We start from the raw sequence: 17,581 nt of genomic DNA on the forward strand, positions 1-17,581 counted from the left end.
AGCAGGGTCCGGGGCCGTCCTGCCGTTACCTGAATTTCTCAGTTCCTTTCGCAAGTCAGGCATGGAAAGACCTGGGTGGATCTATGCCCGGATCCCGAAATACAACCCCTTCCAGTTGTGGGGCCCTGGGCCCCCAGTCATGTCACCTTACTGTACCTTAGCTTCCTCGTCTGTGAAAGAAGGAGACACTTGTCATATCTCAGCCTCAGCCCAAATCCAGAGGGGATCCTCTGTTCTCTCGCCATGCGTGTGTGTGCATCGCATTCAGTTTCTGTTCTGAGGATTTTTAAAGAACGCGCTTATCCCTTCTGCTGGGACTGGAGTCCCGTGGACGCCACCGATGGAGGGTCACTTTGCGTTTCTACTCGGCCCCGTCCGGGTCCAGGCCCTGGGGGTGCCACCGAGCCTGGGGTGAGCTGACGTGGCCCGTTTCTTGTGAATTTCAGAGGGGATCTACTGGCCGCTCAGAAGGAAATCCTGTCTCAGCAGGAGGTCATCATGAGGTTACGGAAAAACCTCACGGAAGCCCACAACCGAATGTCAGACTTGAGAGGTTTGTATGATGGCCTGTGTCTCTTGACTTCCTGACCCGCTTCGAGAAAGAACAGGCTTAAGAGCTGGAAAGGTTGGGGGTGCCTGGGTGGCTCCGTCGGTTGAGCATCCAGCTCCTGATGTCAGCTCAGGTCATGATCTCACGGTTCATGAGTTCGAGCCCCGCGTCGGGCTCTGTGCTGACAGCTCGGAGCCTGGAGCCCGCTTCGGATTCTGTGTCTCCCTCCCTTCTGCCCCTCCCATGCTCGCTCCCTCTCTCTCTCTCTCAAAAATAAAATAAACGTTTAAACTGCATTTTTAAATCCCAGTGACCTGCTTTCCTGGGCGGTCACAGCGTTTGTACCTCAGTCAGCAAGACACGTGCCTTATCAGGGGCCACTTGCCTCATCTTCTCCGCCTTGAGATGCAGCTTCTTTGGGGGAGGGGAAAATCTCCTTTTACCTAAGAGGATTTGTCTCTGGAGGCAAAGGCTGGGAGGGAGGGAGTCGTGGGCCCGCACAAACCCTAGCCCTCCCCAGCTCTGGGACCTAGAGCGGGGTAGTCTCTCCTCACCTCCCCTGCCTCTGATGCAAAATCACCTACATCACACCTGCTTCCTGGAGTTGGCCGGACGGCAGGGGCCCCTTACACTGGGGAGGGACGAAAGAGCGCGAGCAAGTCTGGCTGAACCTTCCGACCCACCCCCACCCCCGTCCTTTTATTTCGGCCTCTCCCGGCTTCTCCTCCTTCCCAGCTCCAGCCTCCGTGAGGCCGAAAGGCACAGGCAGGCTGTCAGGAGATAAAACCGGGTTTAGGAAAGTCGACAGAGGGCGAGGAACACTCCTCTTGTCCCCACCTCAAACCCCGTGCACCCCAAAACCTTCAGTGGCATTTGCTCCCTGCGGCTGTAAGGGTTAATGCTCCCAAGGCGTTTACGGCTGACTTTTTCAAAGCGTGATTTTCGTTCATGCTGAGGTCTGAGAACGTGTAGTAGAGAGGCCGCCGAGTCCAGCTCTAGGTTCAGGAGACGTTGGACCCGGTTCTGGGTCTGCTATTTACTAGTCCCATAGTTGTTTAGGCAAGTCACTTTACCTCTCTGAGCCTCAGTTTGTGCATCTGTGACGTGGGGGTGTTCCTGGTAACTAACCTGTCGGGTTACCATGACAATCTGAGGCCATGCGAGTGTCTCAGTTTGGATTTTCCCAGAGGCTGACCCTGAGGCCAGAATTCCAGAATTCCGAGGCAGGTGGTGTATTTGAGAGGCGATCCCAGGGGGAGGCAGTGGAGGAAGTGCCAGAGAAGCGGGACAGGGACGGGAATAACAGCTGTGCTGTCAGTCAAGGGCAGAGAGGGCAGCTGGGGTTGGACCCTGCAGGGGAAGGACGCCGGGGAGCAGGGTACAAATCAGCCGCCAGGCTGCCCGCCTGAGGGGGAGGAAGCCAGTCTCACCTGCCTCGGCTGGAGGCTGAGACTGTCCTACCTGGCAGACACAGGAGGAGAGCAGACTCCGGAGTCCTTAGCACGAACGCCCTTAGGCAAACAGGTGCAGAGGCAGGCAGCTGGAAGCCGGCCAGGGAGCTCAAAATGCCAGAAGCACAGAGGCAGGGCCCTGACAGCTTCTGGAACCTGGGGCTGTACTTTGCTGTAGTTTGCTAAGGTGCAAGCAGACCCTGGCCATTCCTAACGCCCCCGCCCACCACACACACACACACACACACACACACACACACACACATCCGGGAGAATTCCTGGAGGGTAGGCCCGCCTCGTGGTTCTTGTAGGCCTGGAAGAGCTGCTGTGGCCCTGGCGGAGACCTGAGGCAGGAGACCCCCTCCCCAGCTTTCCTGTTTCTCCCAGGGGAGCTTAATGAAAAGCAGAAGATGGAACTGGAGCGGAACGTGGCCCTGGTCCAGCAACAAAGCAACGAACTAAAAGCGCTCAAGGAAAAGATGGCGCAGCTGACTGGCCTGGTGGAAAAGAAGGACAGGGAGCTGGAGGTCCTCAAGGAGGCACTCAGGTGTGTGGGAAGGTCCTCATGGGGTGGGGAGCCCAGATACCCAAGTGCCCAGGGAGCCTCTCATAGAGAGGGTACACAGTAAATCCTGGAGAGATGGATGGATGGATGGATAAAGGATGGATGGATGGATGGATGGATGGATGGATGGATGGATGGATGAGTGGATGGGTAGTTGGGTGGGTGGATGGATGGATGGATGAAGGATGGATGGATGGGTGGGTGGATGGATGGATGGATGGATGAGTGGATGGGTAGTTGGTTGGGTGGGTGGGTGGGTGAATGGATGGATGGATGGGTGGATGGGTAGGTGGATGGGTGGATGGATGGATGGATGAAGGATGGATGGATGGATGGATGGATGGATGGATGGATGGGTAGTTGAGTGGGTGGGTGGATGGATGGATGGATGGATGGATGAAGGATGGATGGATGGATGGATGGATGGGTGGGTGGATGGATGAAGGATGGATGAATGGATGAAGGATGGATGGATGGATGGATGGATGGATGGATGGATGGATGAGTGGATGGGTAGTTGGTTGGGTGGGTGGGTGGATGGATGGATGGGTGGATGGGTAGGTGGATGGGTGGGTGGGTGGATGGATGAAGGATTGGATGGATGGATGGATGGATGGATGGATGGATGGATGGATGGATGGGTAGGTGGATGGGTAGTTGGGTGGGTGGGTGGGTGGATGGATGGATGAAGGATGGATGGATGGGTGGGTAGTTGGGTGGGTGGGTGGATGGATGGGTGACATGTATTTCATGCTTCGCAACCTTATCATGTAAAGGAAGGTTTTGCTTAGTTCTATGCTCATCAAACATCCCTGCCCCATATTCCAGTGATAGGTCTCTGCTTAAATGCCACTTCCTCCAGGAAGCCCTCTGTCACTCACCCCCACCAAACATAGCCAAGGGCTCCTCCTCTCCCGGGGGTCCCTCATCCCCTGAACTCCATCCAGCCTAGCACTTCTCACATAGCTATGCTACTATTGACTGTTTAATTGTCCGCCTTCCCCACGAGGTCCCCGATATAGATCTTGCCTGCTGTTGACTCCCCAGCATTCTCACGGTGCCCGGCACATAGGGAACTTAATGAATATCGATTGAACAAATGTATAAACTGGGGTACCAGAGGTTAGCTTAAAATAAATGTGAAATTTCATTGTCGTCCCATGGGTTAGCCCATGTGAGTGCATTTTCATCCGTAAAAATATGTGTGAGTTTGCATTTTCATCCGTAACGTATCCTTATTTTGACCTGAGAGTAATGTTTTCTCCAAGAAAGGTTGAGTAAAATCCACATCTCGTGAAAAACCCTGTAGCTCTATATGCTTCATGGCTCATAGCCAAGGCAGGTTCACCCAGTGGCTGAAAGAACAGGTTCCAGACCCAGGCTGCCCGGCTTCAAAGCCAGCCTCCTTCACTTACAAGTTTCACGATCGTCGGCAAATTGCTGTGTGTCTGTTTCCTTGTCTGTAAAATGGGACAAGGAGAGTCTCCGGCTCGTGGGACTAACACATAAAAGTGTTAGGAACGGCAGACAGGGAGTACATGTCCCCAGTGAATGCCACAGCATGTGTCCCACGGACCTAGTATGGGAAACAAGGGTGGACAGGTGCCTACTGTCCTGACCACGACTTTTGAAGTCCCCTGAAACTAAATTCTCTAGAAACCTGCTGGCAGGAGACTTGAAGGCCTGGGGGTTTCGGTTACCTGTAAACACAGAGTTCCTTTTCCCGTTCTGCCAGTGGCTACAAAGGTCACTCGTGGCTTCCGGAACCTCATGCTGCCAGCCGTCCTGCTGTCCAGTGACTCATCTTCTCTGCCCTAGGGCCTCTCAAGAGAAACACCGAGTCCAGCTGCACAAGGAAAAGGAACAGAAGCCCAAGAACATGACCCAGATGTGTGACATCTCAGTGCAGATGGAACCCGTCCACACTGACATTTTCTCGAGCAGTCAGGAGGTGAGTGCCGTCCGGTCGCAGGCGGCCAGCGGGACGTGCTACACGGGAGCCCAGTAGTGGCTGTCTTTGATGCTGATTAATATTTTCATTCCGAGTTCCAAATGTAGGCACTTGCTTCTGTGAAACGTTCAAAGTGAAAAGCGGCCGTCCGGCCCTCCAACCCCCCCCAACCCCCCAGTCACTGGAGGTCACTGCTGCCAGTCGCATGCTATTTGTCACGTTGTGTCCTCAGCCCTTTGCCTCACAGAGACTGCCCTACCCTCCAGACAGGCGTGGTCGTGCGGTGCTCGAAGGCCAGGCTCACATCCAGGCTGCCCGGGTTTCATCCCTGAGTGGGACTCCTTCACTTGGAAATGCTGACCCCAGGGAGGTTACATGTGCCATCCCCCTTGTCTGGGAAGCAGGAGTTAGGACAGCCACCACCCCACGGGGTCATAAAGAAACAAATTTGATTTATGCACATAAGCACACACAACCTATACATACATGTTTATATAATAGATCTGCTTACAGAATGATGGTATTAAGCCATATATATATATATATATATATATATATATATATATATATATATATTCATTCTGCAACTTGTTTTTTTCCCCACCTAACACAATATAAAAGGCCATCTTCTCTAGTAAGTATTTAAAAACCTGCTTCGTTCTTTTAAACGAGGGCATAGAATTCCACGGTGTCCCTTTTATCCAGCCCTGTCCCCTGTTGGTGGACATTTATACGTTATTTCTACTTCCACATGTTGCTGTAGTTGATGTCCTTGTAGGTATGTATGCAGAACAGATTCCCGGATGTGAAAGTGCTGGGTCCGGAGGGCGTCCTGAACCATGCTGGGTAGGGGCCAAACTGCCCTCCCAGAGAGCCACACCACTGACGCTCCAGGCCTGTCTCTCGGTGACTTCTCTGGGGTGCCTGCCTGGGAGCCCCGGCTGCACAGCCCCCCACCGGCCCGGGAGGGCGCGTGTCTTTGAGTGAGAGCAGCCCATGCCACGCGGCCCCCGCAGGTGGCACTCACGTTCTGCCCCCGTGGCGGGGGCCGTGGTGCCTCCCACAGTCTGTGGAAGACTGACCATGGGCTGCAGTGGTTCCTCGAGGCCTCGGGTTTCCTGGAGTCCGGGGGGACCTCCTTTTCCCCTTTGCTTTAGGAAACCAGAGAACAGGCAATGGGCTTTGGATTTTCACTCGGAAACGGGGCCAAATGTGTCAGCTTGCCTCCCTGCTTCCTCAAAGATGCCATCCCCCTGCCAAACAGCAGTGAGCCAGGACCGCACGCAGCTCGAACGAAAGGGCTCGGCGGCCCAGCCAGCTGTCCTTGTCACCGTCGCTGTCCAGCGCACTTTAACAGAAGTTAAAAGCCCTCGAGGCAGCCTCGGTGGGGCGGGAGCGGGTCTCACGCCTGTCTGACCCGTTGGAATCCCAGGCTCTTAGTGCGGGACGCAGCCCATATTCGTTCGCTTTTCCGGCACCTACTGAACGTCTGCTGTGTGCCAGGCCCAGCGCTGGGCACAGAGGAAGGCGCACAGGGTTCCTGTTCGCACCAGACCCCCTCAGGCTCTGCACGAGTTTGCCAGAATGGGTTGCTGACCTGATGCCGAAATTAGTAATTTCTCTTATGTGGGGGGATTCACGGAAGAGGATGGGCGGGGCGGGGGCGGGGAGGCTGCAAGATAAAAGGGAAAAAGTATTTGTTCCTCCTCAGAATGGCTTTCCAAACTCGGGCTACTTCCTGCTTTCTAAGCCAGAGTGGGTCAGAGGGCGTAAGAGTTGTATGAGAAAGAATCTTCATCTTCTCTAAATAAACAAATTCCCAGAAGAGCCATGAGTAAGGGTCACATCGGGCTCCGACATACTCTTCAGACAGAATGAAGGCTGTCACCCAGCCTCGCTGCTGTGGCTGCCCCAACCCCCAGGTCAGTAGCCCCTGCTCTCCTCTCTGCACCCCTGCACATGTGCACACACATATCTTACACACACAGACACACACACACACACACACACACACACACACACACACGACATTTCAGGTATTTACTCCTGGGCTGACCTATACTCTCAAATACAGCAAGGCTAGTATAGAACCAACCTAGGAAGAGTGAACCAGCCGTGCAGTCTATAAGGAGGCTGAAGACAGTATCCAGGTCAAATGAGGTCCTACTAAGTGCAGACGGGTGGAGCACCCCCTTCTTTTTTGCTGGTGAGCCTGGTCCCGGCCAGAAAGCCAGGACAGGCTCCTTCCTACTCCTGTTTCTGACCTTGGTCCATTCAGTCTCTGTAACTATTGTGCGTCTACTAAGCTGGGGCACGGGGCTGGACTCTGGGAACACCACTGGAGACGGGACTTTGTTCGCACGGAGCCCGTGTGACACACGGGGGCTTCAGGGGGGGTCCCGGAACCTCCAGAAACTGTATGCAAATGTTGTGTAGATGTGACTTCCTCTGAAAGATGGAACCTCGGATTCTTCTGAATCTGAAAGGTAGATATGACCCTTAAAAGATAGAGAAGACCAAGGGGCGCCTGGGTGGCTCAGTCGCTTGAGTGTCTGACTTCGGCTCAGGTCATGATCTCAACAGTTCGTGAGTTCGAGCCCCGTGTCGGGCTCTGTGCTGACAGCTCGGAGCCCGGAGCCTGAATTGGACTCTGTGTCTCCCTCTCTCTCTTCCCCTCCCCTGCTTATGCTTTCTCTCTTTCTCTTGCTCTCTCTCTCAAAAATGAATAAACGTTTAAAAAAATTTTTTTTAAAGATAGAGAAGACCTCTCTTTGTCTATGCCCTTCATCAGCCCTACTCTAGCTCTGTGCCTGGTGGCTAGCATATTGGGTGGTGCGAATATGGAACATTTCCCTCATCGCAAGAGACCTCTGTTGGACAGTAGAGGCTCCGGAAGTCTCAGGGAAAGGTTTTCCTCTCTCCAGACCAACCATGAACCTGTCAAACTTCCCCCCATCCTTGTTACCAGTCAAGAGGAAAATATCATGTGTTCTCATCCCAAAAATGCCCCTCCTGCAGCAGAATTTGATGGGATTATTCTGAAACAAGATCCAAAATGACAACAAATAGAAACCCGGGCTTAGCAGAATATTAGAATAAAATATAAAATGTGGGGAGGGAACATAGAGGGGGGTTTTATTTATAGATATGCTAAGTAGGTAAGAAAGTTGAAAATCTTCCTAGATGTGACTTTATATTTGAAATGAAAATTTTAAATCCCTTCTGTGCCAAAGCCCCTTATAGTAGCTTCCAAGGTACTGAGTGACAGGGTCCCTGCTAGCCATGAATTGTACGTGTTTCTTGGAATATAAGGGAGAAATTCTGACCCCTAATAACGCTGCTATCTGAACCATTCTGGCCGCAGGAATCCTTCAGTGATCTAGGGGCCAAGTGCAAAGGGTCCCGACATGAGGAAGTCATTCAGCGTCAGAAAAAAGCCTTGTCTGAACTGCGTGCACGAATTAAGGAGCTGGAGAAGGCGTCCTCAGCAAGTAAGTTCCCTCCCTGCTGGTTTCCCTCTCCCAGCTCACAGTCCTGAGCCCCAGACTCTAGGGATCGCTCTGGGCGCCGACAATCGGCCAGGACCACTGTCTCCTATCCCCATCACTTCATAACCGAAAGGACGTAGTGATACAAGGAAAGATGGCAGGCATGGTCTCAGAGTGAAGGGCAAGGCTTGGTATTTAAATAAATAGGATTTCGTGGAAAAGTCACTACATTGTCCTCCTTTTTCTCATTTCGCTGTGGCCCGGCGGGAACTTGGTCATAGACTAACACTGCAAGGATCGGCCTTGGGGAACCTCCTTGAACACCCTGTTTAGAGGGGATAGCATTCTCAAGACACTGCTGGGGGAAGCGCTGAGCTAGGACCCAGAGGCCAGGGTTCAAGTTCCGTCCTTGCTCCTGTAGCTGAAAGTTCACCCTCTGTGCCTTGGCACTGACACCTGCGAGGCCGCAGCCTCCTCCTAGCTGTGTGACCTTGGACAAGCCACCTACCTGTCTAGGCCTATTTCTCACCTGCCAAGGGAGGGGGCTGGAGATCAGCACGGGCCTACGGTAAGGATCCCGTAAAGAGCAGCTATGATCATTACGTGCAATAACTTCTTCCCGACCCTTTCTTTTGACTCTCACTGACTTGTTTTATAGATCCTAAGGACCACCCGAATGAATCATTTCTAGACTTAAAGGCTGTCAGAATGGAAACAAATGTCCAGAAGACATCGGACGCAAAACCTGACGTGCCAGCTTTCTCAAGAATAGAGATCAGAGCGGTAACCAAAGAAAGTTTGTCCCCGCGGTGACTGAGACGTGGAGTGCGTGGGCCTGAGGGCAGACACCAGCCGTGCGCTCTGGCACAGCCGTGCGCGTCAGAGGTTCAGGACCGGCCCTGCCTGGCGGGCCAACGTCTGTGCCGACCCCTCGGTGGCTTTGCTATAGCGGTGAACCCGTGTCTGGACAGAGACGTTGCTTTCCGTTTGTGGCCAGCGTGGTACACCCTTGCACTGACACTGAGCCAGGGTAATCGCTGGCGGGCCCTCCTTTTCACGTTATGTGTTCTGTTCCGCAGAAAATAGCTCAACGGGCTAATTCTTAACATTACGCCGTGAGTTTGCCTCAAGTGTGCTTTTCGTGGCCAACTGAAGAACACGAACGTGTAAAGGGTAGCAGGAGGGCTGATTAAGAGGCACAGGTTCTAGAATCAGAGGGGCCCGTGTCAGAATCCCAGCGCTGCAAGCCGTGTGGCCTTGGGCGGGCTCAGCCTTTCTGGGACTCCCTTCCCCAGCTGGGAAATGACGAAGATTTAGAGGTGGCGGTGGTAAGTGCTTGGCCCCGCCACCTAGCTCAGAACACTTAATAAATTGTAGCTGTGAATGGCGGTTCGGGGTATTTAAATAGCGTCACTCAAGAAAACCCCCCTTCCGTAAGGGAAATGGTTTTATTTGCTAGGATTTTCAGAAGTGATTCGATTGTTATGGTGAAGGTGCCCCGTACCCTAAATGGATGTCTGGTGGGTGTCTGACACGTGATGGTGGACAGCTCAGGTCGGTGTCACTCACGGGATCCCCTGGGCTCAGCTTGCTGCCACAGCGGGATCTAAATTTTTTTGTTTTTAACGTTTATCATTTTTGAGAGAGAGACAGAGACAGGGACAGGGACAGAGAGCAAGCAGGGGAGGGGCAGAGAGAGAGAGGCACACACACACACACACACACAGAATCGGAAGCAGGCTCCAGGTCCTGAGCTGCCAGCACAGAGCCCGACGCGGGGCTCGAACTCAACAGACGGCGAGATCATGACCTGAGCCGAAGTCGGCCGCTCAACCGACTGAGCCACCCGGGCGCCCCGCCACAGCTGGATCTAAACCACGCACAGGCTTTTAGAAGAAATAACAGGGTGCCTGGTGGTTTAGTCGGCTGAGCATCTGACTCTTGACCTTGGCTCAGGTCTTGATCTCAGGGTCGTGAATAAAAGCCCCACATTGGGCTCTGTGCTGGGCATGAAGTCTACTTAGAAAGAAAGAGAGAGAGAGAGAGAGAGAGAGAGAGAGAGAGAAAGAAAGAAAAGAAAGAAAGAAAGAAAAAAGAAAGAAAGAAAGAAAGGAAGGAAGGAAGGAAGGAAGAAAAGAAAAGACAGAGGAGGAGAGGGGAGGGGAGGGAAGAAAGAACAAAATCATCCTATCTGTACCAATATTCCCCTGCACAATTTTTCTAGACACTCGCTAGGAATGTGAGTCTTCAAAAATGTGTTGGCTTTCTGGATAAACCCCCACTGTCTGAGGTTGGAAGGGGAGGGACAGTCTCCAGAAAAAGGCAGACTCAGCTAAGAACATATCCTAACCTGCTTCCAAGATTTACTTTCGCCTTAGCCCTGACCCTCTCCAACCACCAACACCACAGAGCAGGAACCGCACCCCTCCCCCCCACACCCTCTCAGAAGACCCCAATCCCCCAAGCTTGACAATAATAAAAATTAAAAGAAGGAGCTGGAGGAAGGCTGGCTGACATCTGTGAAGTGCCTCCTGGGTGCTGGGCACTGAGCTAAACTCTCATTTGTCAATCACCCCTCCCAGCGGCCTTGTGTTGGAGTTACTGTGGTGCCCATTTTACAGACAGGAAAAGTCAAGACTTCGGGCGATCGGGTGCGTCACCCAAGGTCACAGCGTAATGCCGGACGGAGCCAGGACTCTGTCTGTGGCGGCCCGTCCCTAGCCCTCTGCTAGTCTGCAGACAAGGACAAGGGGACTGCGTGATTGAACCTTGTAGACCAGACTCTGCCTTAGGTGACCCTCCATCGGGGAAGAAGGGAACCGGAAGAGGGGTGCAGAGGCCAGCGCCCAGAGCCGGGCACGCTCAGTGACGCTGCACACTCTCTTGCAGCAGGTGTGCCCCGTTGACTGTCATCAAGTCCCCTCTTTTACGCTCCTCGCTAGAGACGTGGAGACAAAGAGTCCACGCTTTTCTACCCCAGTCACTCTCGGAGCTGTCCGTGTTTGTAGCTGGGCTTCCTTTTAATCTCAGGCGTTTACAGTATCGTGCCAGCAAATGCTACGGGCCAAGAGATGCTCACGGCGAGCACTTAACCCAGTCTGCTTTGGGGGGAGATTTATGACAGCTGTTTGTGGTCCGTCAGGCTCCCCGACCTGGCCGGTGGCTTTTCCGTGCGGTCCGTAGGGACTTTCAGCAGCCAGCTGGCTGATAGGGTCTTAGGGCACAGCTGCAAACACCCTTCAGCACTGTTTCTAAACAGCGTGGGTCTGAAGTGATGGCCGCCCACCAGGTTCCAGCACTGGGGGAGGGTTTGGCCAAATCGGGTGAGGGTATCGTCTCTGCTGCCTAAAAAGGAGACTCCTTTAATAAAAGGAGTCTCACTGATTCAACAAGCATGCCCACCAGGTGCCATTCTGTGCCAGGTGCCATGCTGGGCACGAGAAATGGAACAGCGAGCAAAAGCAAGGAAGCTCGTCATCTAGACCGGGGTTTCCCGACCGGAACACGACTGGTATCTTGGGCCGGGTAATTCTTTGTGGCAGAGGCCGTTCTACGTACCGTGGGGTGTTCAGCAGCATCCGTGCCCTCGGCCCCCTGCGTGCCATTAGTACCCCCCATCTCTAGTTGGCGACGGCTAAAAACGTGTCCAGGCATTGTCAAAGGTCCTGGGGCACGCAGGAGAGGGTGGACAAAACCCCCTCGGTTGAGAACCACTGGTCCGGAGGGAAGACAGGCAGTAACCAGAGAACAAGGCAAGTGAGGTGTCATTCCGAAGAGAGTCACAGTCTGAAGGGTAGCAGCGCAGTCCACAGAGGACTCGGACTGGATGGTCAGGAACCGACATGCAAATCCACTGTCTTGGAGTCATTCTTCGGGAACCACAGGGTGTTACCTCCAGGATGTAGAAGTTCACGATGGAATGCCGAGAGAGAGAGTTTTTACTTCTTTTTTTCTTTTTTTTCCCCCTAGCCTCAGAACGGCCCTGTCAACTCAGCCGTCCCGGACATCAAGTCAGGGAAGATGGATGTGGTTGAGGCTTTAGATCTCAGTGAAAAGTTGGTAGGTGCATCCAGCGTGGTCCCCCGCTCCCTCCCCCCCGTCCAAACGTGGGTCCCCTGCAGTCACTGTTAACCACCGGATAGGGTAACTAAACACGAGCGTCGCGTGCGTATTTCGTTGTTATAAAAAAGCTCTGCAGGACCCATCTACTGTCCCAGCGTGGCTCAGACTTTGCAATTCCTTGAAAAACTGGGTAGCTAGCATGAATGTTTATGTCTGTTGTCACTCTTCCCCCTGGTTCTCCAAAAGGCACAGCGTAAATGGATACGGAGGAAACGAAAGTCGCACTAACAGCCCGGTCGCATTCACTTCCGAGCACGGGCTCGTTCTCTGCAATTGCAGAAACTGAACAAAACAAAATTAGACGCTTGCCTCCTCCAAGTGGCCTCCAGCGGTCTCGCGCCAGGCCTCTTAACCGCCAAACGCTTTCCTCGCAGTACATGGACATGAGCAAAACACTCGGGAGCCTGATGAACATCAAGGACATGTCAGGTCACGTATCCATGAAGTACCTCTCCCCCAAAGAGAGAGAGAGAGTCACCCAGCTCCGACAAAGGGACCTCGATCTGGTGTTCGAGAAGATCACCCAACTCAAGAGCCGGCTGGAGAGAAAAGAGGAGCTTTTGAGAGGCTACGAGAAAGACATAGAACAGCTCAGGTACCGCCCGTGTCCCCGCAGAAAGGGCCAGGTGTCCGTTCTCGCGGCTGAACCTCGGGCAGCGGCAGACGCAGGTCCGGGACAGGCAGAGGCCTCGGGGGAGGGGGCCTGGGGCCCGACAGAAGCGAGTCTGTCTGCGAGAAAGCAGCGGTCGAGGGGGTCGGGGTTCATCCTGCCCTCTCTCGCCACGAGCGAGAGGCGCCTCGTACGAATTCTGACTCAGGGTTCGCCTTGTGTGCTTTCCAAGGCCCCGCCCTGTTTCAGCGGCCGCCGCTCCCCTACCCTCTCGGGGACACGGGGGGCTGGTAGCACGTAGGCCGCTGATGAGGTATCTGTCCCGCCCCGTGCGCCCCAAATCTGCCGGTGACGAAGCCACCGAGTTAGCCGCCTAGGGAAGTATTCTGAGATTCTCCCAGGTTGGGGACATCGGTGGCGAAGGAGAAAGATGCGGGAGAAAGAGGCCGTGTCTCTCCCGTCCGCTCAGGCAGAGCAAAGTATCCGTGCAGACGTACCAGTCACAGGTGGCCAAGCTGGAGGACAACATCTACAAAGAGGCCGAAGAGAAGGCCCTGTTGAAGGAGGCCCTGCAGCGCGTGGAGCTCCAGCTGTACCAGGAGAAGAGGTTCAACAGGGCCATCAGGCAGCAGAAGGTGAGAGGGCCCGGCGGGGAGCGCAAGCTCTGAGGCCGCCCCCTGGCTCCCTTTGGAAATGGCAAAGCGAGCGCCCGGGGTGGCCCGTGGGGCGTCAGACACACCCGGGTTTACACCCTGGCCCTGCCACTTGCTGTGTGACCTCAGGTGGGTTCCTTAACCTCTCTGAAACTCCTAATCTAGCTTCTCCGTGTCTTCCTAACCTGTGGCTATTGTTTGTATTTTTATGGTTCTCCCAGGTGGTAGGGATACATAGATGAAAAAGCTCCCTGTGAATAAAGATGTGGGTTCACTACTCGGAGTGCTCAGCACATAGTTGACATAGGAAATATTGGATGGATGGATGGATGGATGGATGGGGACAGATGGATGTGTGTCCTTGAAGAACATAATCCTTTAGAGCATAACAGGTAAAGCGCTGACTGCTGGCTGATTTAATGATTGAAAGTCTCTGTCTGGGGCACCTGAGTGGCTCAGTCGGTTAAGCGTCTGACTTTGGCTCAGGGCGTGAACTCACCGTTCCTAGGTTCGCGCCCTGCATCGGGCTCTGGGCTGACAGCTCAGAGCCTGGAGCCTGCTTCAGATTCTGTGTCTCCCTCTCTCTCTACCGCTCCCCCACTCTCACTCTTTCTCTCTCAAAATGAATAAACATTAAAAAGTAAATAAAAAAATAGAGTCTCTGTCTGAAGGGCGCTCAGGCTGTGTCATCCAGAGGCAGGCACTCGGCCAGCCCGGAACGTCCCAGGGGTGTCTTCCAAGGGGTGACACCTTTGCACTGAGTTGCAAAGGCGAGCTGGACTCTGCCCGCCACAGGCATGGGTGGGGGGCGTGTGTTCCGGGCTGCGGGAACCCGGAGGAAGGGCAGGAGGACGAGAGCTCCGGCTCCTGGCAGGAACTTGGCGGTAGCATTGCCTTGAGAAACCAAGATCTGAGACTCAGGCTGGCGATCCAGCCAAAAGCAGCCACCTCCTCCCCTCAACCTGTCCTCTCCTCTGTCATGCGGCACAGGAGTCAGCTAGTCCTGGGTTCAGATCCCCCCGCTCACTCACTGCGTGGCCTCGTGCCAATCCCTTCCCCTCTCTGCACCTCGCTTCCTCACCGGTGAACGGGAACTGGCCGCCCCTGCCCTGCAGGGCTGTTGTGGGCACAGTGCCGGCACCCTCACCGTCCAGGCTCTCACGGTGTGAACTCACAGGCCGTGTGGCTTCAGACGGCGAGGGACACGTGTGCTCCCTCTAGAGCGGGTAGCCCAGGGCCTGGCACATGGCGGGTAGATGCCACTCTCCTCCGTGTGGCCAGCTGCCTGCACGTGGGGTCACTGGGACAAGCTCTGCCTTGGACCCGCGAGAGTTGCAGCTGACGGTGAGGCGCGCATGACCCACAGCCAAACAGGTGCTTCGAAAGCTCCCGGCAGACCTGTGCCTGCCCGTGGTCGGCAGAGGGGCTCTCTTTTTTTTTTTTTTTTTTTTTAATGTTTATTTTTGAGAGAGAGAGAGAGAGAGAGAGAGACAAAGCATGAGTGGAAGAGGGGCAGAGAGAGATGGAGACACAGAATCCGAAGCAGGCTCCAGCCTCAGAGCTGTCAGCACAGAGCCCGACGCGGGGCTTGAATTCACGAACCGTGAGATCGTGACCTGAGCCGAAGTCGGACGTTCCACCGACTGAGTCACCCAGGCGCGCCCCGCCCCCCTTTTTAAAACTCTGGCAGAGGTGTCCTCTTGTCTTCTCTGCAGTTTATACCTATAGCCATTCGCTCCTGCATTCATTTCCAAACCAGACTCTCCCTTCTTCTTAACCCTTGCCTAAACTAAAATAGGACAAACAAGGAAAATTATCATAACCATCTCGTGACCATCTCCAGGCACCGGGCTCCGCCCAGGCTTTGCAGCCCTGATCGGGGTGACTCATGCCTTCGTAGCTCTGCCTGGTTGGTATGATGAGTCCCGTCTTACAGATGAGGAAACTGAGCCTCGGAAAGTTAAGAGACTTGCCCAAGCTCACACAGTAGCAGCTGGTAAGCAGAGCCTAGACCTGGCCCCAGATCTCTGACTCTAATTTCCGAGCTGTCTGCTGGGCTCTCCCCGTTCTTCCTGTAGTTGTTAGTCTGCCTGACTCAGGGCTGTGTATTTATGCATGCATGCTTGCACGTGTGCGTGTATGTGAGTGTGTATAATAAGTGTGTGTGTGCTGTAATGTGTGTTTCTGTGTGTGTGTGTGTGTGTGTGTGTGTGTGTGTGCGTGCGCGCGCGCGGGTACGCGTTGCCTGCAGGAGCTCTAAGGAGGCCAAGCCATAGAAGGCTATAGAAGGGTGCCCTCCTCCCCAACCAGGAGGCCCTGGTCAGACAAGTTACTCGCAGAAGCCTGCCCTCCAACCTGCAAACCTCCCAGACCACAGGTTCCCTGGCTCATAGCGCTAGAAATGAATCCAGCCATCGTGCTCAGAAGGAGCCCTAGATGTGGGGTTTCTAGCGTCCACGGTCTTGAATTAAACATCACAGGCCTCAGGCAAAGGACGATTTCCTTTCACACCAGGCAACCAGGGAGAGCTGGGCCAGTGACAGAGCTCTGACTTCTCCTTTGATGTGCCCGCCAGAGAGCTCACCCCTCCCTAAGGTGCCCCCCCCCAGGGCTTGGCAGGCTAGCCCCCAAAGCTGAGACACCAGACCACAGAATGGGGCAGCAAAGGGCCCCAAAAAAGGCCATTGTCATGGGGCTGGCTAAAAATGTAAGAAAACCTGAGGATTTACATAATCAGGCTTCATGCATTATTCATGAGCTGCCTCATTCATACACAATGCAGGGGCCATGCCAGCCTGTTGGGCACTAGACATCCTTCTGTGGTGAAGGAGCTGAAGTGGCCAAGTCAAACCTGCATCTGTATCCCCAGAAGAGCCGGGGCTGAGAACTTTCAAATTCATGGAAGTCACAATTTAGGGAAAGATTACGAAAAGCAGAGCCACAATCACGACGATGCCGGTGGCATGATTTCCTGGGCACGTACCGAGGGACAGGCACCTGCTCCACGCGACACATGCTTCATCCCTCCCATCAGCCCCGCGAGGGATGCTGGCGCGTGGCCGCCCATTCAGAGCGGCTGACAGAGGGCAGCGTCACCTGGCTGCCCGGCAGCAGAAACGGGACGCCACCCCCGCCCCAGGCCTGCTGCCCTCCCCAGCCCGAGTTCACTTCTCCCCACCCCGAGTTCACTTCTCCCCACCCGTTGCTCTGTGCGCCTCCTTTTCCAGGAGGTCTCCGCTCATCCCAGGGCTAGGGTTGGCATGCAAGGTGTATTATTAACATGTCAGAGCTTCCTGTTTATCAGGAGGAAAAACAACCACCAACATAGATTTTAGGGTTTTGCTGCATTCTAAAGGGAACTTCAGGATCTGTCTTGGCCTCAGTTCCCTCCAAGGAACATATTCATCATTGAAATGATTTTTGTTTTAAGTTTGACACCTATAGCATCTTCACAAGGAGCCTTCGTGGTTTCAGTCTCACGTATAAAATTTCCCCCACCCGTAGAGAACTGGGTGGCTGAGGCACTAGACCGGCAGAACCATCACCCTCCTCAAAAAGGAAAAACAAAAAGCAGGAAGTAGTTTTTAGTGTCAATGTTCAAACATCTGTTCGCCAAAGCAGAACTTTCTGGAATCAAAAGTCACACTTCCACACTCATACCTTTGGCTGTGGCAATGAGACTTGATATAAAATACTGGGGAAAACCTCAGTGCTGGGCACTCACAGGGAACCTCGCGGTCATCAGCTCCGGACCCTGGAAGCACCCCCCCCCCCCCCCGCCCCGGTCTGGAGCTCTGGCCCTGTGACAGAGGGACAATGACAGCCGTGCAGGCTGCGCTCAGTCTCATCCGCTTCCCACACCACCGTATAAGGCAGCTGTGTCTCTCGGAGTTCAGAGGCGGACTTTGGAGCCAAACGACTAGAGTCGAAGCCCCACCCCTGGCCCTGAGTGACCCCGAGCCACTGGTTTATGCCCCCGCGTCTCAGATTCCTCAACACCCAAAGGTGATTAACAACGGGGCCCGGGGAGGGTTAAATGCCATAAAGCCTGCAGTGCCGGGCGCACAGCAAGCACGATTACGGGGCCTGGGCGGGGGGAGAAAAGGCAGCTCGTGGACGGGTCGGGCGAGGCCGGCAGGTCCTTGAGAGAGCTTCCTGCCGGCTGACGCTGTCGCCAAACCCCGAGACGCG

At 54.3% G+C, this 17,581-nt stretch overlaps 1 protein-coding gene across 16 annotated transcripts in view; it reads left to right on the forward strand.

Moving 5' to 3' along the window:
• FHAD1 (forkhead associated phosphopeptide binding domain 1) overlaps positions 1-17,581 on the forward strand; it is a 122,661-nt gene that overhangs the window by 98,170 nt on the left and 6,910 nt on the right. For 11 of the 16 annotated variants that reach the window (XM_045035121.1, XR_006583933.1, XR_006583928.1 and 8 more), the window contains 8 exons: positions 447-553; positions 2,389-2,548; positions 4,385-4,517; positions 7,882-8,008; positions 8,664-8,797; positions 11,975-12,064; positions 12,502-12,722; positions 13,207-13,372. In XM_045035121.1, coding sequence (XP_044891056.1) covers positions 447-553; positions 2,389-2,548; positions 4,385-4,517; positions 7,882-8,008; positions 8,664-8,797; positions 11,975-12,064; positions 12,502-12,722; positions 13,207-13,372 — 1,138 coding nt within the window. Of the gene's footprint in view, positions 1-446; positions 554-2,388; positions 2,549-4,384; positions 4,518-7,881; positions 8,009-8,663; positions 8,798-11,974; positions 12,065-12,313; positions 12,480-12,501; positions 12,723-13,206; positions 13,373-17,581 lie in introns of those variants that run through there. The other 5 variants (XM_023258154.2, XM_045035124.1, XR_006583929.1 and 2 more) reach the window with 3 other exon arrangements.

Source organism: Felis catus, chromosome C1 (genome assembly GCF_018350175.1).
Source record: "Felis catus isolate Fca126 chromosome C1, F.catus_Fca126_mat1.0, whole genome shotgun sequence".
Classification (NCBI taxonomy): Eukaryota; Metazoa; Chordata; class Mammalia; order Carnivora; family Felidae; genus Felis; species Felis catus.